Source organism: Biomphalaria glabrata, chromosome 3 (genome assembly GCF_947242115.1).
Source record: "Biomphalaria glabrata chromosome 3, xgBioGlab47.1, whole genome shotgun sequence".
Taxonomy (NCBI): domain Eukaryota; kingdom Metazoa; phylum Mollusca; class Gastropoda; family Planorbidae; genus Biomphalaria; species Biomphalaria glabrata.
In genome coordinates, this window is record NC_074713.1 from 13,294,009 (window position 1) to 13,314,960 (window position 20,952).

At 32.8% G+C, this 20,952-nt stretch overlaps 1 protein-coding gene across 2 annotated transcripts; it reads left to right on the plus strand.

Moving 5' to 3' along the window:
• Nucleotides 1–4,910: 4,910 nt before the first annotated feature.
• Nucleotides 4,911–19,321, plus strand: LOC106062131 (arrestin domain-containing protein 3-like). Of its 2 annotated transcripts, none has more exons than XM_056024214.1 (9): nt 4,911–5,042; nt 5,836–5,923; nt 6,449–6,579; nt 8,238–8,384; nt 11,414–11,640; nt 13,081–13,263; nt 14,040–14,222; nt 15,072–15,288; nt 16,073–19,321. In XM_056024214.1, exons 3-9 carry the CDS (start codon nt 6,462–6,464, stop codon nt 16,237–16,239), a joined length of 1,242 nt encoding a protein of 413 aa, XP_055880189.1. In that variant the 5' UTR covers nt 4,911–5,042; nt 5,836–5,923; nt 6,449–6,461; the 3' UTR covers nt 16,240–19,321. The 2 variants fall into 2 exon arrangements, with proteins under 2 accessions (XP_055880189.1, XP_055880188.1); XM_056024213.1 differs by lacking the exon at nt 4,911–5,042 and adding an exon at nt 5,054–5,130.
• The last annotated feature ends 1,631 nt before the right edge of the window (nt 19,322–20,952 follow it).

The following is a 20,952-nucleotide window of genomic DNA, read 5'->3' on the forward strand; positions in this document are numbered from 1 at the left end:
GGATTATCATGATTATTACAGAAGCCCATCCTGTGACCGCAGCTGTGTATCAAGGATAGGCCACTCTAGTCACATGAGACCTAAAATGTAACAGTTACAGTTATTAGATTATTTTGTTGTTGTTGCTATAAGTGCATGTATTTACATTTGAAATGTAAAAAGTTTCAAAATATAATAAATATGGAGAAATTACTTGAAATATTGAGGAATCTTTATTATATGACGTAGGCCTACATTTAAAAATAAAGGGGGGGGGGTATTCTGCACTATGCCATGTAGGCCTATATATTGTTATAAACCTGGTGATGACACGGGGGTAGTGCTGTGTGTGTTCTAAGCCTACCCAAATCGCCCCAGTCCAGCGCAGGACGAGCGGTCAACTGTGACCAGTGACAGTACACGCCAGTTCAACAACGACCTGTGTGTAAATATTACGCACGCAAGTCACGGCGATTGTGATCATTCTGAGTGTTCAAGAACGTTCCATCCGATTCTAGAAGGCCAGTAGAGACACTATGTAAGAGCGAGTGTGTCAGAAAGACTGCACTTCACGTTACCTCGCAATGTGACCAGTACGAGGCGAGAACCAGCAAGGTGTGTGAAGTCAGGCGGAGCAAGACTAGGTTTTTGTAAAGACGGTGTTAATGTTGTTGCCAATTGTGATGTAATTGAAATTAAACTGACTGATGCTTTGGAGCCCTGAGTTGTGAGGTTCATTAAGTTCGTTGTGTCGTGTGGTGCAGTTTGAAGAGAGCCTGGATAGTAGGAGAGACGTAACAATATATATATATAGGCTATATATATAGACTATAGGCCTATATATATAGTTATGTATTTATTTATTTTTTTAGCAATTACTTTACATTTTTCTGGTGAGCCTCTTTTATGGACAAAATTTCATTTTTAATAGGTCTAGATCTATTCTAGCGGCCTATGAGAGACCAGCGGTTCTCAAACTGTGGACCCTGGCCTTTCATTACTGTTTAATATACTTATAACAAACGAGTTTGGAAATACAATGATAGTACCGGTACCTATTGTATTTGGGCAAGAATATCAAATGTACTGAGTTTACGAATCAACGTCGTTCTTTCAAGCTCTTTTTTTCCCGCCATTTAGATAAGTAGGCCAAACTTCGTTTTAAAGTTTCCAACTGAAGACCATGAGAATCCACGACACACCGACAACAGTCTGTTTATTATTAATCGTGCACATTTTATGATAAATTATTCAATTATACAGTAGTAATTCCTGTTTGTTAAATGTAACCGTTAGATTATAGATAATTATTTGAAGAGCAAGCAGACATCTGAAGAAGAGAAAGAGTGTTATGGAAAAAGTGCCTTAGTGGCAATGCCGCCCTTCCTTTTTTTTCTAGAAAAAAAAATGTATTACGATTGAGCTTGTACCTAAAGCGCCCAATAATTTAAATCCATTTTGTAGACCCTTTGTTTGTGTGTGTCAAATAAACTTTTTGTGGATCCTTTAAAAGCGAGACATTGCCGATAATAATTCGTTCTATAAAGGATTGTTAAGGCTGCTTTTCAAAATCAACATACCACCAGGACAAAATGAAGCAACTCAACGCTGAGTATTTTTTATTAAATTGATATAAACAAATAATCCAAAGTTCAAGTCACTTATACAATGACTTGAAATAAAACACATGAAGGCAATTATTCTCAAACTTTTTCGGATGGCGACTACCTACATGACAAAATTTTTGTTCGAGCCCCCTTAGAAGCTGGGGACCCAGGGGAGCGATGTAGGCTCTCACAGTGAGGTCGGTGAGTTTTTCTAAGAATGTAATGAAAAAGAAAAGAAACTTTATCATAATTATAACACAATATTTAAGTTTGATTTTTCATTTATAGTTATTTAACACTAAGTTTAGAATTCAAATTATTCATCCTAGTACAAAAAAGTCCAATAATAAAGAGGCAGCCCTGGTCAATAGTATTATTCGAGGGATACTCTAGATATATATTGCACACGGACATCTGTAATGGGCGTGATTTTTTTTTAACATCATCTTCGAGCTAAGTAAGACATCTCTGTCGCGGACATTTTTTTTTTTACGCTAAAATCGTCACAATAATTAAGTGCAATAGTCGGAAGAAATTCGACCAATCTCAGATAAGAAAATCTAGAAGAATCACACTAGCGGAGACGTTTTGAACTAGTTTCTTCAAAAAGTTTAACCCATATTGCTGCATGCGCCTCTCGTTAAAACGTTCTACATTTGACAAGGTCTTATTAGAAGATGAAACGATGTCTCTTACTTAATGATATTTTAATTTGTAAACATTGATAATTAGTTTTAATAATTACAATGAAAATGAAACATTTTTTTCGCCCCCCCCCCTTTTAGTTGTTGGTCGGTCGTTGGCTTGATGCTTCAAACAGCTAGTAGCATATACAACTAAATGTAGATCTAAATCGATAATGACCCAAAAATATTCTACGCTTAACTAACAGCCATTTAACATAAAAGTGAAAAATATTTTTAACATTGAGTTTTTAATTACTACATCTACTTACAGGGCGGGCTATTTCACTAAACAGCAATATTAATATATTTAATAAGTAAGAAAAAATGTTTTGACAGATCTGCTTCTGTAAGCGTCATTCAAAACAAATATTACAGACAACCCGCAAAAATTCAAAGTCAGAAATGAGTAGGCGCCTATGGAAAAACCGGTGGGAATACCTCGCGCACCGCTCCATTTTTTTTCTTATTAAAAGTTTCCAAAATAGCTTCTTATGTACGAATATCGTTTTAGTTTTCAACGGATAATGAAATAATTGGAATTTATATAAAATGTTAAAATGATGGGGTAATTTTTTTTAGTAAACTAAACATTTATAAAATAAAGGTAATTTGGAATATTGGAAAAATGATTTATGGCCGCCCCTTACATTCGGCCGCCTGCGTGCAATGCACACATTGCACAATAGGTAGCGGCGGCCCTGCTTAGTGGCAATGAATTGAGACATAATGCTGTAAGAGAGGCCGCACCATGTGGCCTAAGGCATATGATTATTTAGAAATATACGACTTGGACAGACTACTAATTTAAGGCTGTGTCGGAAGGTTTATTACTATCATCGTATAGCTTAAAATTGGGAAGGGGTCCCTGAACGGAAAAAAAATGAGAACCTCTGTTCTAGACCACAGATCTAAATCTATTATGAATCTATGAATTTTCATTCGAAGGAGGGTGTCATGCAAACCATTCACAGACATTTTCGTTCACCTTCAAATGGCTCACAGACGTTACTTCAAAAGAGCGTAATTACGTGACCCCGCGAGATGAGTCGTTGTTGCTATGAGCAACGGTAGTATGTATACACTCTACTGGAAAAATCAATGAGTCTTCTCATAAGTCATGAAGCCAAATCATTCAACCATATAAAGTTTCTAGTATCTATATTAGATCTATATATGTCTCTATATAAAGATTGAAGTCTAAGAGCTAAATGTCTAGATTAGTATTATATAAACTAAACTGTCAATAAATTTAGCTCTGTCAAGTATGAATGTATTGAGTTCAACGTAGTGACACTGTAGGCTACTGACTGTGAATACTGTGAGTGACTGTGACAGGTCATTCAGTTGTAGTCACTAGGCCTACCAATATCTGGCAGTATCATAAGGATTCGAATCATGAGTAGGCATATGCTCGGTGTTTTACTTGTTAAATATAAGATTTTAAAAAAATATTCTATATCTACAGAACATATAGGCCTAATCATACCGTATGCATAGACCATTAGGCCTATATCTAGACAAGCTAGTATTTATTATATAGATCTTATATATTATAGACTCCAGTTTCATAACTAACTACTATTACTAGTACTGCTCATGTTGTTATACGTCTATTTATGCCTATAGCTAGTAAAGTTCCCCTTACAGACCATGTGGCCTATAGGGCAGATGATGTAAAAATTTTATTTTTTTGTGTGTTTCTCATTTTGACCCGATAATAGGAACTGAGAGAAAAAAAAGTGTAAAAGAATCAACGCAGATAGACAGAAGGAGTGAGTTAAAGCTTAAATTGTAAATAAGGTTACACGGACTAAAAAATACATTTCAATCAATTGAGCACTAATGATTAATAAATATGTTAGACATCCACACAATAAAAAATATTTGGATGACTGTTTATGTGGGATTAGCATAGGACTGTCATCTAGATCATTCTGAGTTCAAGCCGCTGATAACATTATCTTCAATTGTAAAAAAAAGAATAAGGATGTCAAAATGAGTCTTTAACTCATCTCTGGCTCTGCCTTGCTAAATCCTTACTCCAAATTGCTCTGTAGCATGACATTTGAATCGATATTAAATGCAACAGACATTTTCTTTTCATCCACAGTAATAGTTTACAATAGTTTACTGAAACTTGATTTTGCCATTGCAAAAAAAGAGTATTGCATGGTAAATGTCCAGCATTGTCACATGGTTACATAATGTTCCCCCAAAAGATTTGATCAAAATAAAGACTTAAAATGAAAAGTGACTTACAGTATTCTTAGTTAATATTTGATGATAATGAAGACTTTCAATGAAAAAGCTAGAATATTATCATTTTTCCAATCAAAATTTTATCTAAACAAAAAATTCAATGCAAAAGTTAAGATATAATGCTACTGAATGAGATATTTTTTAAACAAAGACTTGAAATGAAAACTGTCCAGAACAAGATTTGATCAAAACAAAGTAATAAAATGTAAAATCTAAGGCATGATGTTCCAGAGCTAGATCTGCTTTAAACTTTGCCATTACTTTGGAACTCTTTTGTTTGACAAAAAAAAAAAGTTGGTTCAGTGTTGAGTGTGTGTGGTAACCCAACTCTCTCCATTCAATTCTAACATGTTTGCAATGGCAAAGAGAAGTGGGGGGAGTTAGATTCCTTTATGGTTACAAGTATTGCTTTACTACGTCTATGTTCTATAGTGGGGATAAGTTGCTGATTCATTATGCATGAATTTTGGAAAATTCAAAGTGGTAACTGGTCCAAGTTTTCAAAGCACTGGTATTTTATAATACATGTGGGTGTACAAAAAATATACTCTTAGTGAAACCTGCCCTGTTGAGAAGATCAGGCTAACTTCATTTGTTGAGTATGTGAAGGGTCTTGTCTTGGAACCAGACAAACATATTGGTTTTATCTTATAAATTACAGACATTTTTATAAAAAAAAAAAAAAAAAAGACTAATGCATCCTAGATGTATCCATGTGTTCATCTAGTCGTGCATGTTAATTAGAGACTTAAACTCTACTAAGTCATTGATTTTCTGGCTGATTCACGTAGACTGTCCCATGCTTTAATGGCATGAAGGAAGAAGGACACTTGTACAACTTTGTCTTAGCATATAGAATAAGAAATGTGTCTTTATCTTTGTGTCTTTCTGATTATTTTATTAGGTTGTATTTTTTGTACTTATAAGTTATGGTTCACTGTTTTATGTATTGTTGCTACTTTTAGTTTATAGTCTTCTGTCCTGAAATGTCACTATATGTTTATTGATTGTATTAATCATGTTATTCTAGTCAATGTGAGTATTAATTTGTTAATAAGTTTTTAGTAGTTCACATAAATTTATGATCTCGCTCTCTCTCCCGGAGTATTTTCACATTCTTACTATTCTACTAATTTACAATAGTCACATCATTACCCCAAATACTCTTTCCAAACTTGACCTAATTTTTTAGATGGAAATATCAGAACTAAAACATACTTATTTCTGTTGAAATGATAATTTAGGCCTATGTGTTTGATGTAAGATTTTTTTTTTTTTTAATATTATATCATTTTATTACACAGGAGTAAAATGAAGCCAAAAGTGATAGTTTTTTAACAAAAAGAGGAGGATTATATTCATCCAAAGTTGAAATCAGGAAGCAGTGTGATGGCAAGTTGAAGCCTTATAAGCCTTTTAAAAACTTTTTAATATACATTCTTTATATATATTTATACATTTCTTGTATTGTAGTTACATTTCACAAATATTTTAAAACAATATTTTTTCCTGATCCTACTCAATGAGCTCAAACTTCTGGACATTTATGCGTAGTTAATAGGACAAAGAAGAATGAAAGTCTGCTAACTCACCAGAATCCCACGACTTAAAAAGATTTCATAGTCTTTTAAGGATTGATGGTTCTCTGGAACATCTTCAAATATCAAATATAAATTCACTTCTAGGAGATTAACTTTACACCTTTGGACTAGTAGTCTATCTACTACTTTAGCCACCACCTCCCATTCTACATACAAATTATGTTCAGTGAAACAGTTTCCATACAAGATAGTAAAATTATATTGTTATTGTGTTTTGTTTTTTTTCTTCAAATTACATATTTTGTTTAACTGTTTTTGCTAGCTGTATATATAGCCTAATAAAAAAAAAATCCAAGAAACTTTTATCTTTTGACAGGTTCTGGTCTAAAATGGGAAAACTTGAGCTTTATTCCATTACTTTCAACAATGGAAGTGGAGTATACTATGCTGGTAACTGTGTGCAAGGCTATGTCACTTTAACCTTGAAAGAGCCTATGAAAATGAGAGGTGGGTTGAAAATTTTAGAGTTTATGTGTAACACACACACAATTTATTATTTGTTAATATAATGTAAATAATAATAATAATAATAATCTTTATTGTCTGTATGGAATTACAATTTGTGCATTACACCAAACAAAAAACATTATAACTATATTACTAAAATTGTATAGCCATTGATATCATTATGTACAGAAATAGAATTCACATTCTTTTCTGAGCAGCAGTTTCTCTTCAATCTGACAGGGAAGCATGTAATAGGATGTTTGTAATTGATCATAGTGGCTTACATAAATCATATGCTAGTCCATGTGTTCCTATTAGGCTTTTCAAGATTTTTACTTGTGATTGATGTACTATGCTGCTACTGTTAAGCCATGAAGGGCATTTGTTAGTAATTTATTCTGGCTTTTCTGACAATCTGCAAGTACATTTTTTTAAAACATACATTTTCACTTAAGAAACTATTTTTAACAAGTAATTTGGACAAGCTATTAAAAAATCTACAGGTCTTGGTCCTGTTCAGACAGTGACACTTAGAATAACTAACATGTTAAACACAAAATTGTCTCTTTGTACCATTGAAAACAAAAAGACCACAAGTTAATATAAATTTCTTTTCAAAATGCCTAAAATAAATGAAAAATTAGTGTGTAGCTTTCAAACACCTGTGAGCTAGTAGTATTTCTTTTTTTTTTTTTCTTCACTAATATTTTTAAAAATATTTTTATAAGGGAGAAAATTCCAGAAAACAAAATCTTTTTTTTTTCAGAGGTTGAAAGAATCTTCTTCATATTCTATTTTTAATATAAGTTAACATCAAACCATTCATCAACAAACTACTTAACCTGCTTCTACTTACTTTTTTCTTTATTTAAATTTGATTTTATGTTGAAAAGTTCTATCCCCTTTCAAAAAGTTGTTAGAAGTCATGCTGTTAAATTTTATTATCAAGATTGGTTTGGAACCTAACAATGATGCTTTTATTTGTTTATATTGTTGGAAACATCTCTTGAGAAAATGGTATACATTTTTAAAGTCATACCTAGAAAATAAAACAAAGTCTGTCATATAAAATATTTAAATTTTTGAAACATTGTCATTTGACTTGTAACAGTCTCACAATTCATGTAGTAACACACTGAAGAAAGGCAGCTATCAAAGCTCTCAGTATTCATCAACACACAATGAATAAAGACCAATAACAACTATTCAACAACTACTAATCAAATGACCAACAACCTTACTTTATTCAAAACATGAATTGGTAACTACAATAGAATTTTTTTTTCTGTCTCTTGAAAAGTAAATTGACTAGCCTCACCTGCCCCACTCCCTCCCTGTGGACAGGTCCTTGTGCTTCCGTCCTACCCTCCCCCCCCCCCCCTCCAGTTTGAGAATAAAAAATACTTAGCAAAGTAACAGAATATACATTTGTTAAAACAAAGTTATTGAATATCCTTAATTAAATTAATTACCAGAAAACTTTTTTTCTTTAAAATATTAATATTTACATCAACAATCATTTCATCGGAGGAAAAAAAAATAGAGAGTATAAAATGAGGGATCAAAGCTTTGGGGGGAGAGAGTTTTAAAGAAAGTCTATTCCAATTCAATTCTATCAAAATACATTACTAAATTGGCATGAACAATTTCTTGTACAGGTATAAGACTCAAGTTTGAAGGTAAAGCTTTTGTACATTGGTCAGAAAGACGTTCCACTGGTACTGGTAAAAAAAGACGCACAACTACTAGACATTATACTGCACAGGAGAAGTATTTTGAACAAGAATTTCTTCTCTTTGGAATATGTAAGTAAATCAGCATGTTTCTTATAGGTTCAGATGTGGGGAAAACAAAAAATGATCACCCCTCCTAAGTCAAATAACTTTTTAAAAGAATAACGAGCAAGTAAAGTACTTAACTGTTACAAAAATTGTTAATAAGACAGTCTAGCCAATATTAGAAAATATAAATAATTGTCTACTTTTCATAATCTTTACTAAAAATAAAACTCATGGATATTAAATGCCCAAATAATGTTTAATTGTCTGAACAATGACAAATTGCTATGTAGTTCTAAACTGAAAAAACAGTGAATATTTAATGAAAGTTGGATTGAGGATTATTGGGGTGAACTTCTGGCACTGCTTATATGTGGAAGCTCTAGGTGCAAAAATAATTAATTTGAAACTCATGAACACATAGCTGCCATTATCAGTATGCATGCATATCTATGAGAAAAGAAATGCTTAGTAAAGATATTATATTTGTGACAATCACACTTGCCGGGGATTATATTATCAAACTTGACAATTCAATGAAATGAAGAAAGAAACATCTCTCTGTGTTTTCTTAAAACTTCTTTAATAATACTTCTTCAACTTTCACATAAAATAACTTTTCAATTCAATAAAAACTTGACTTGATACTTCATAAATAAAACTTATAATACATGAATATTCACTTAGTATAACTTCAACTTCAACTTATAAAACTTTAACTAATGGACCTGCTAATATCACAAAACTTATAACCATTACTAATCGAGGACTGAGCGAGGACCATCGCTCTACAAGAACTACTACTATGCGAGGACCCCGTCTAACTGACTTTCCCTTAATTTATACCTTTCTTAATCGTAGCTGACATGTGCTTTTTTTTTTCCCTTAACCTCTTTCTTTGATTGGATACCTAAAATTAACTTGTTTATGCTGGACACTTGCACTGGTTTGAACTCGCTTCTTTGATTGGATACCTAAAATTAACTTGTTTATGCTGGACACTTGCACTGGTTTGAACTCGCTTCTAGAAACTGGTCGAAATAGGTCACAGACTCGACTCGTGACAATATTAATGGACCTTGGTTTGGCTATGAATACTATAACAATAAAGATATTATATTAATGGACCTTGGTTTGGCTATGAATACTATAACAAATACTATTACAGATGGTGTGGCCCAGATTTGATATTTTACTGCATCAGACTTCAGCAAGCACCCTGTTATAAAGTAGTTGGAATATTGTAATAAAGGCAGTTACTTATGTTTGTTTGTTTTACATGTTTTGGATGTTCGTTCAGAAGGGAAGATTATTACATCCTGGCCTAAGCCTTTGCCAGGACCACTTAGAATGGTGCTGGACAGGGTTTGAGCCTAGGACCATTGAGTTGACAGTCCAGTGTGCATACTGACCACTTAGGCAGCCATAGAGGCAATTTCTAGAGAAGACAAGGTTAGCTGAACATCAGTTACCACCTTTTTTCTAAAGGAATAAATTAAGTTGTTGTAATATTCCCAACCACATTCAAGTGTGCTGGTTTAGTTTAGGAAGATGTCTAGTTTCTTTTTACTCACATCCTCTTTGACTGTTAGACTTGGCATTCTTTTGTGACACTATATGTCACCTTATATGGATTAAATTGTATGGATGCTGCACTATATTTTTTATTATCAAACTGCAGAGTAGAAATTGCAGATAATTTATTTGCAAAGAAATGTTTGCCTTACATCCTAAAGCTAAAAATTGAAAAACCTGAAGACATACATGTACCATCCTACTTGTACCCTAGTAACTCTGATACTTTTTGTTGCAAATTTTTATGAGTTTTTATACACATATTTGGCTCACCAAGTCACAAATATTGCTGACACTGGTAACTAGCAATATTAACAAATGGAAATGAATTATTACGAAATTTGTTAAAATTGCATTTTGCCTGATAAGTTTTTAAAAGACAGTCAGAGAACTCAGAAAAAGTAGAAGGTTTTAAAAAAAAAATCAGTATGTGGTTTTAGGTCAAATCTTGGTGTGTATTGTTAGGCGCTTCTGCACTGTGTCCATTGCAGATAAACCAAATGAAGGTAATGATCCAATAACAAAATTTAATAACACAGGTGAAACGCCAACAATATAAGTTAGTCGACTCTGATACTAAATGTTGAACAAGAAGTTTAATAATAATGAAGGGAACCGTCGAATGTCAATATGATCAAACTAAATCTCTATGTTCATAAAAAGCTCCTTGTCTGTAAGTCAAAACTTCCCCATAATTATGAAACAAATAACTATTTTCTAATTGTACCATAATAGTACAGAACAAGCTTGATGTAGTTTTAAGAATAAGTTTTACAGTTACACTTAAATTTAAGGCTACTATTAGGGTGAGAGATTTGGTTGTTATTACAGTCAGTCATAGTTATTTATCACACAGTTAATATCCATATCCTTTAAAAGAAGCCTTGATATGTGACTTGTATGTTTTTAAAATAATGCTAATTTAATACATTTTAAAAAATGGTTAATAGTATTGAGGAGAATAGTTTAAGATATCAATATTCATCAGCTTAAAATTTTGAATGTTTAAAACAACATGCAGAAAATCTCTAGCACATTTTATTTTATAGCAATACTTCCAATATAAGCAAAGCAATTCACATGATATTTGATTGTCAGAAAGAAAGGTAGTGTCCTGTAATAATCAGATAGAAATTAGTATGCTTTGGAATTTTAAGCAAGAGTATAATGATACATCCAGTTAAAAAATATGGGTCATGTGGTATGGTCTCAGGACTGTTGTTCTGTGGTCCCTGGTTCCAACCTTACCCACTCTCATCCACTGGTTTAGACTAGGATGTATTTATCTTCAGAATCTGAAGGAAGATCTGAACAAGCAAGTAAAACAGGTAAAACCAAATTAAAACACTTATTTTATAACATTTATGTTATCTATTTTAAGTTCTTTTAGTAACTGTGTTCAATGGATTTGTTGTAATATGGGAAGTTTATTAAAACATGTTTTGACTGCTCTCATATGTTGATATTTCTCATTTCATTAGGGCCCAATCAAGGCAGTGAGACCAAAGAGCTTTCTGCTGGCACCTACACATACCCTTTCCAGTTTCAGTTGCCGCAAGGACTCCCCTCATCCTATGAAGCTCGCTATGGTCATGTCAGATACACAATTAGCTCAAACATTGATAAACCATGGAAGTTTGACCACAAGACCAGGCGTCCATTCACTGTAATCAGTGTACTGGATCTCAATCAGATACCGGATGCTTCTGTAATTATGATTATACGTCACTATATTACCATCATAATCTATTATCTTCTAAGAAAATTTTTAAAAATATCAATTGTTAAATTCAGTATATGATTATGATACCATTTTTGTTGGGGCACCACATATGATCTGTTTACCATCTTTCTTTATTCCCCTCTGTCTTTTGCCTTGAGTAGAATCTTTTTCCATGATAGACCTGTCAACTCTTTGATGTTGTCTTCCCATCATTTTCTGTCTGCCTCTTCTTCTTTACCTGGCACTGTTCACTGAATGAAGGTCTTAGCAAGCTCTGAGGACCTTGTGAAAATGACCATAAAGTTTTAGTTTGTGTTTTTTTTTTGACAGTGATCAGCAGGTGATCATGGGGCCCAATTGCCATTGCTCTTCACTTGTGATGTAGGTGATAGCTAGGATCCTTCTTAACATCTCAATTCCATTGCTAGGATCCTCTTATCTAGTTCTGTAGTTGTTGTCCTAAATTCACAAGCATACAAGAATATGGCTATGACCAAGGAGCACATCAGTCTGATTTTAGTGCATAGGGCTATGTCGATCTTTGTCTTTCCAAATTGTTTTGAGCTTTGCATATGTGGTCTCCTTATTTATGCCTGCACTTTGCTGCTGTGAGCTGTGGAATTCTGACAAGTAGTTCAGGTTTGGTTCCTTTATCTGATATGATAGCTCTGAGGTGATCCTATACTACATTTTAAATTATTTATTGACATTAGATATCATACATTCATATACCTGTGTGTCTGTCAAATCCAGGGTTGTCTTTGTTTGATGTGATGATGGCCTACTAAATAATACTAATGGTGGGACAGTGTGTTGTCAGTTATTAGTGATTTCTCAAAGCATTGGCATGCAAAAAAAAAGTATTTGCAAATTGTAATTTTTATTTATTGTTTTTTTTTATCATTGCTCGGTTGTTGTTTTTTTAATGGATTCTGGAGAAAAATATTTTTAAAAAATTAACTAATATCAAAACATTGAAAATAATTTATTTTATGCCCAACCCTGAATTAAAGATAAATTTAGATTTGGATGAAAATATTTTTTCTTGAAAAGAACAACAACAACTCATCTTTGTTTTCTGTTTGTAAAAAGAGAGTTCTATCCAGATATAGCATCATATAAAGTAAAGCAATAAGCCTATAACATGTAAACATTCATTGAGAGACTTTTTTGCTTTTTTTAAATATTAAGTATTGCTCTTTTTTTCTTTTGTTCCTTTTATTCTACCCTTGCTTGAAAATTTGATTGATCAAAGGGGTACACTGTCTCTGTGTTTTGGGCTCAAGTCATTTACTTCATCTGAACTTCATAGTGTCTTATCTTTTATAACTAACTATTATGATACAAAACATATTTGTTTGGATACAGAAATACACTGAGTCCTTCACTATGTTTATCTAGAATTTACTATGTTTTTTTTCACAGAAAAGCCTCCAAGACACCAAACAAAAACACTTATGCTGCCTGTGTTGTAAGTCTGGGCCTATTCAAGCTACTTTCCGACTAGATAGAGCTGGCTATGTCCCAGGCGAAGCTATTCTAATCAATGCAGAAATCAGCAATGCTTCTAGTAGGAAAATGGACAAGTCATATGTAAATCTAAGAATGGTAAATGCAAGTTATATAATGAAAATATAAAATATAATTGTTTAATTTTAATAAATAATACTTCATCTATTTGAACAAACTTACAGATTTTTCTTTGCTAACCTTTGTTGCTTTTTTGTTTTGAAATCAAATAAATCTGAAAAATCCCAACCTAGATGATACTTCTCAGCCTCAATATGTTGTGCTCTGGTCATTAGAGGAAAAAATCGCAAAAATAAGGAAGAAAAAGAGAACCCTTGTTTGGAGTGTCTAAGGATCAAAGTCCACTGCATGGAGGGGATGGAAGAAACCCCCCTCCCCCCATAAAAACAACATGTGACTAACCACAAACCAATCCCTTTATGGTGGACAACTGCACGGCTTATGTTTTACAGAAACGGAATATGGGGAAGTTTCCCAATTTATCTCAGACTTGTGATATGAGCAATCAGTAATAGAGGTGTAAAAATGTACATTTACTGGGATCTTTACAAGACAGAGGTTTGTTCAGATAGATAGATGGAGGCAAGCTTTTTTTGTTGAATGGAAGCAGACTAGAGACAGTGTAGCAATGTGTGTGATACATGCGATACCTGCATGTGGCAGCAGTCAGCCCTGGTGTCTTCTTTGTGTGTTTGATGTCTCATCATTTCATCATTGTTCTATATTGTAGATCATTTTGTAAATAAACACCCTACTTTGAATCCTTTTGACTGAGAATGTGTGTCCTAGATTTACAACAATATATTTAAACTATATATGTATTAGCCTACTAATGTGTGTATTTCTTTATTTAGATAACTATTTTTCGAGCGACAGCGAAGGCCAAAATGATCTATAAAGATGTAGCTGTGGTCACACGCCCAAGTATAAATCCTCATTCTGAAGATGTCTGGAGTGAGGAGAAGCTGATCATACCACCTCTGCCTCCATCGTTTCTAAATGGATGTAAAATTATTGAAATACATTACTATCTTCAGGTAATTTCTTTTTACACTAAAAAAAATTATACTTTTGTTAAGTGGTCTTGCAATTTCTCATTCTTATATTAGTGCTAATATCTGTAAATAGTCTGCATTTGTAATTGTACTGTAGTCTGTTGGTCGTGACCCTTCCACGTCTGTGTAATTCTGAGTTACCTCTGCTTTGTGTTATTATTAAAATAAAGTCTTACTTTTAATGTAGTGTGTTAGTTTAGTATACTTGTGGTAAAAAATTTTCAAATTTCCAATTGTTTTTCAATTTGAGGAAAAATAAAGTGTAAAGAATAGTTTGTTAATTTCAGCAAAATAACTTATACTCAGAACTCAAGTTTTTTTCAGTTAATTTTTTTAAAAATATATATTCATGTGAATGGGATTCGTTTCCATTTATCATTAATAATACACCTTGATATTTAAACAGGAAAATTATGACAGAAAAGTATATTCTGTTTTAAAATTATTTTTTTGTTATAACTACAATTATAAGCTTCTTTGCTGGTAAATAATAATGTAGGCCAATGCTAAAGGGATCAGAGTTAAGGTCACATAAAAGGATTGGATGTGATCAATATAGGTAATAATATTATCTCTTGTCCTATGATCTTTCAAAATCTATCTAGTAATATGGCTTTCAGACTTCTTTTTATTGTTTTTTGGGGCACGTTGTAGCATATGTATAAAATGCTAAAACTTCAGCCACAAGCTACTTTGGGGATTAAATTGAATATAAATAAAATACAAAATCAAACATTTGTCAGTGCCAACAAAATAACATAGATTTGTTATTAACCAAACAACCTAAAGTTGATATCAACCAACCAACCTTTCACTTGTTTCCCAACACAGCTGAATGTTGACCCAGCAGGACCAGCACTAGATCTGGAGATACCCTTTGAGGTTATCATTGGAACAATACCACTGGCTTCTGTGGTTCAACAATTCCCTCCCATGCCACCACCCCCTAGCATAATGAGCCGAATGTATGCCTGGGAGACCGTACCCTCTGCACCACCCCAGGAAGAACTATATCCCCTACCACCTCCAACTGGCTTGCCAAATCTTCGTGAGTACTACATGTTTTTTTTTTGTTGAAATATTTTTGTAAGCAGTTGTTGTGATTGTATGTATTTAACATTTTATTTGAAGGGAACAAAGAAGTACTAAGTGAAAGGTGATATGTCCTCACATCTCTCAAACCATTGTCTTGTCTCTCAAACCATTCTTGTCTCTCAAATCATTGTCTTGTATCTCAAACCATTGTCTTGTATCTTAAATCATTGTCTTGTCTCTCAAACCATTGTCTTGTCTCTCAAACCATTGTCTTGTATCTCAAAACATTATTGTCTCTCAAACCATTGTCTTGTCTCTCAAACCATTATTGTCTCTCAAGCTATTATCTTGTATCTCAAATTGTGAGAAGTGTGGTTGAGAGGCTAAGTACGCTTGAAGGGGAATCGAATTTCAACACCAGACTCGAGAAGAGCTGTGTTTACTGAGTGCCTAAATTTAAGGTGTCAGGGAAAACCTTCTCCCAGATACCCCCTCTCCCCACTGGTTTACACACAAGATTGGACCATAGCGCTCTGAGCATGCTATAAGCATGAAAGTAGTGCTATATGAAAGCTAATTTATTTTATTTATATTTAATTATCATTGTTTTGTCTCTCAAATCATTGTCTTCTCTCTCAAACCATCGTCTTGTCTTTAAAATCATTGTCTTGACTCTCAAACCATTGTGTTTTTTAAAACTTGAACAAATCCATTATTAAAATAGCCTTTTAAAAAGTTATCACTCAGTACATACATTTTGATTCTAATAATGACATTTGAAAGTCTTTATATTTCAGCTCCACCCAGCTATGGTGAGGCCATTACAGGCAAGTTTGACATTAGAGAAGAAGGGGACAATGAGCATGTGAAGGGAAACTTGCAGTATGCACCTGTGTACACCTACTACAATTGGGGATATACCCCAGCTGCCCTTCCTCCACAGGCCAAGGTAGAAGAAGATTAAAAGGATCAGAAGCTTGAACACCTTTTATCAACTGTAGAAACAGAGGACACTAGTCTACCACTAACAAAACTTACATTTTCTTGTCTACCACTAACAAAATTGGTGGACTGGGACAGGGAACACTAATGAAACTTACATATATGTAGTTGATATCTATTTGAAATTCTTAGTTAAATAAACTTCACACATGTTATTTGTACATTCCTTAGAAATCTGCATAATTCTTTATCTATGTCTCTATCTAGTATTTCATGTCATTTTAATCTAGTGCCATAACTAATTATGCATACACTATTGATTATACGCTGCATTATTTATATAAAATGTTTTAATAGTTTTTTATATTTGATTATTGTACCAGTATAAGTTATTAAATATATTTTTGCCAGTCATTCATGTTATTTTAAAGAATAAAAAATATTTTTTGTAAATTTTCATATTGACTCATGATTGAATGCAAAAGCTTGAAAAAGATGATTTCTATAAAATATATATAAAAAAAAAAATTAAATTAAAATAAAAATGAAGTATATTCAAGAACAGGGTTCCCACAGGCTCATGAGGTTCTAGATTTTGGACATTCAGAATTTTTTTTTTTGGCTTTGACATTCATTGAAACCAAATATAAAAACATCGTTCTTGTTAATAATAATTTAAGACATATTAGTTAATCTAGTCAGCTCATTATAATTCATATTACAATATTAAAACAAGTTAAAAATGAAAATCTTTCTTGTGATCTTAATTAAGAATATTAGAAATGAATCCTTTAATATAGTTTATGTTTAATTATATATTTGTCAAACTATTATATTAACATCAATAATTATTAAATTATTATTTCATCCTATAAATTACAGATGTTCCTTCTTAGCAGATTTTATTATTATGTCCTAAGCATATTTATGTGTCCATCTAGTAATGCATTATTGTTACGGTCGTAGCGCAGCATGGTGTGCATAAATAAAGGTGCGAATTGGTGTAATGAATGGAAGGAATGTAAAAAGGAGTAAGCTGGCAGAAAGTGACAGGAAGAGAGATGAAATGCTGATGTTTACATAAATTGTTATAATATTAAAGTATTACTAGAATAAAACCTGAGAGTGTATTATTATTTTGAATAGTCTTGTGTTACAATTATTAACACTTGATTTTTTTTTTTTTTTTTTGTTAGGTAACCTTGTATTCTGTCAGAGTACTGAAACTGTAAAATTTTTGTATAAATGCTTTGAGAAATTCTTTTCACATTTTTCTGACATGAAAATTACATGAGGACAAAGTTAACAAGTTATAAATTTTTTTAAGCAACAAGTTATAAATTTTTTTAAGCATATATGTTTTAAATTCTGTCCAGAACAAGCAACACATGTATGTGTATCTTTCTCATTAAGATTTTTTTTCCCCTGGGAAATAATGTAAGCAACTTGATTTTTTTTAAACCATAGATAATATTTCCAATGATATATGCATGTATGTATGTGTTTCAAGCTGAGATATGTAAAATCTTAATCACATGACTACACCTCAGTTGAGGCAGGGGCGGACTGGGTGTCAAAATTGGCCATACATTTCTATAAAATCATAAATTGCATATCATATCATGGGCCTCCAATTATAGGCATACCTATCCTCAAAATCATTAAGCTAAATTTTAACATCGATAACTGTACACATGCATACAGTGAACTCTATTATTTTATGTTGCTTTTTAATCACTTAGTGTGTAGCCCCTGAAAGGATGAAGCCTACGCTACTAATAGCACTACCTACGGATGTAGGCTATTACATTATTTCAGAAAATTTGTTAGAAAATTACTATTACACTGCAGAGAGATTGCTTTTAAACACGATGCTTTAACAATTTAATATAGTGGCATCCATGTGGCCCTACCTGGCCATTTAGGTCCCATATATGCCCATATAGCCAGTCCAGCCGTGAGTTGAGGAAATATTGCTTGCTTATTGGTTACTTTAGTATTGACAAGAGAATAATATTGTTAATAAGCTCAATGTATAGCTGTATGCTTATCTCTTTATTCTATTCATGTGACTATTGTCCTTTGTCATTGATATTATTACAACATTTTTAATTAATATTATGTAATTAGTCTTACCCATATAAAAATTTGTTAGCTTGATCTCTCTATTCCAAAAAATATGCAATAAACAACATAATAATACTAAGGCATTGTCTTTAAGTCCAAAGATTATGACAGATGCAGAAGTTAACATAGAATATGTAGCTGTGATCTTCATAGTATCAGCTGATGTTTTTTAAACTGCTCAGCACCAACTTAACCTATGCTCACATTCTTCATTGTAATGTTTCAATGTTGATGTCATCTTTAAAGAATATCTGATTGTTATTTTGTGCCATTTTATTTGTTATGCTTAGCTAAGTAGATGATATTTGGACTGATACAGTTTTATAGACTAGCTCTAAAGACATGAATAACATAAAGAAATATCAATTGGGTCTACACAGTAAATACCACTAGTAGTACAATACTGAGACAATGATTTCAAAAGCTAACACATCTCATCTTACTGCTGAAAAAGCTTGTAATTGGCAATAAAATTAGTAGATACTTACACTTATGCTAATTGAGTTACAAATTATAGGCCTACTAGTGTACTATGGATGTGATCTAGTTGCTGCACACCATGACATTTTGCAATATTTATTGTTATATATAATAGTTATATATATATAATATATATGTGTTCTGACTTAGTTGTACACTAGACCATGCAATAGTTGTTGTTCTATTTTACATCATGTTCTATTTTGTTTCTGTTATACATTGTACCAATTCTATTAAAACCAATTCACAATTGTAGACACAATGAAAAAAAACAACAAACAACTTATGCTTAGGTCTTATTGTTTGATTAATTTTACAAAAAGTTTCAGCTATTTATCAAACATTCAACACATTACCTCATATAAAGTACAGGGTTCATGATTGTCTTTCCTAAAGATGCTTTATTCTTTATACACAGACATATATATTATGGCAATATATGTTTGATTGGTTTATATTTTGCTCCATTCATTTGTATTTACATTTTTTTAAATAAGTACACGCATTTACATTTTAAATGTAAAAAATAATAGTTTCAAAATATAAATACAAATGATCAAATTAATTGAAATTGAAGTCTTTATTATATAATATACTATATTCATGTTAATAATTATATTACATATAGCATTTTTTAAAGGGTCTGGGTTGGTGAGGGGTGCAATATTACATGTATTTTTCTTTAATAAATGTCTTTTTTTTTCACAAATAGCTCATTTATTAGACTTAAAAAAAAAGGTGGTATGTTCCGGCCATAATTAACAATATAAAGCGTGGGAACAAATCAGCCGGTGTGTAATGCTACATAGGCCTAGGCCTATACAGGCCCAGAGTCGGCGTAAGGCGACGTGGGTGACCTCCAAAGGCCTGGCGGTCCTTACTGTGAACGCCTCGGGGGGAAAAAAGCCACAAAATAATAAAGAATTTTGGGTGGAACTAAATTTGTTTTTCGTTGCAATAGCAACATTCGTCCTTATAGATCTGCTATGACGCAGGCCTTATCAAGTTGTCGCGGGAATTTCCATGTCATTGCTGGCTATATGTCAGTTCTGTTTATTATTAAATAATATATTATGCTTCACAATCGCTTAAATTGTAAGCCAATCAAAACAAGCCGTACGTATTATGAAAACTTTGTTAGCCCATGTGATTAAAAAAAACAAGAAATCTGGTTGTAGGTCTACTCATTGTAATGCAGTGTTTCTCAAACTGGGTTCCGCTGGACCCTGCGGCGTCCTGATGATGGACTAGATGTGTCTTGTCTTATAAAATACAGACGTTACTTCAAAAAAAGATAATGATTACTTACGGTACTACGCGAGTTTCTAGGTCAATCTAGTCATTTATGTAAATCAATTACTTAAATTTTGTCAAGACATTGGTTTTGATGACTGACTCAGGAAACCCACTAATAGCAAATATCTAGTATAGATGCGTAGAGATGGACTTATAGAAACTAGATCTACGTATGTATACCGGGTATCTGGGTTCTACTGTACCGTTCTGTATAACTAGCACTATATGACTGTCTATGACAGGCATGTCAAACACAGTGTTCGGGGGCCGCATGCAGCCCACGACCACTTTGAATGCTGCCTGCTTGGCCACCTCAAAAAATATCAAAATAATGTTAAACTATTACGCTGGAATTAAATAAGAGATGACAAGCTACTTGAATTGAAAAATAATTTTAGTTACACCGAGATTGAGTCTGCAGTGAAAGCCAGCTACATTTTGTCAAACTTAATTGCAAGCCATACGAAATCATTTAGTGAAGGGGATTTTATGAAGGAGTGTGCCGAATTAATTTGTCTAGAAAAGGTGAAAGCATTCAAAGAAATAGCGTAAACTAGGAACACTGGCAGATAGAATAAATGACATATCAGTCAGCTTGCTTGAACAATTAAAGAACAAAATAGTTGATTTTGAATTCTTTTCGTTGGCTCTAGATGAGTCCACGCTGATGTAACGGGTGTAACGAGGATGTTTTTGAAAAATAACAGGAGGGGATATTCCAGTACAATTTACCTTTGGTAAAGCCAGCTAGTCTAGCAACGGATGGCGCACCAACCATTATGAAATGGTTTTGATGCAAAGCTACGGTACTTGCAAAATTAAGAGAGACTAA

Excerpts from the sequence above, each read along its gene's own strand:
- LOC106062131 (XM_056024214.1), top strand. The coding sequence starts at position 6,462 with ATGGGAAAACTTGAGCTTTATTCCATTACTTTCAACAATGGAAGTGGA. Across the intron at positions 6,580-8,237 it reads AGAGCCTATGAAAATGAGAG|GTATAAGACTCAAGTTTGAA; the intron begins GTGGGTTGAAAA and ends TTTCTTGTACAG. Across the intron at positions 11,641-13,080 it reads ATCAGATACCGGATGCTTCT|AAAAGCCTCCAAGACACCAA; the intron begins GTAATTATGATT and ends TTTTTTTCACAG.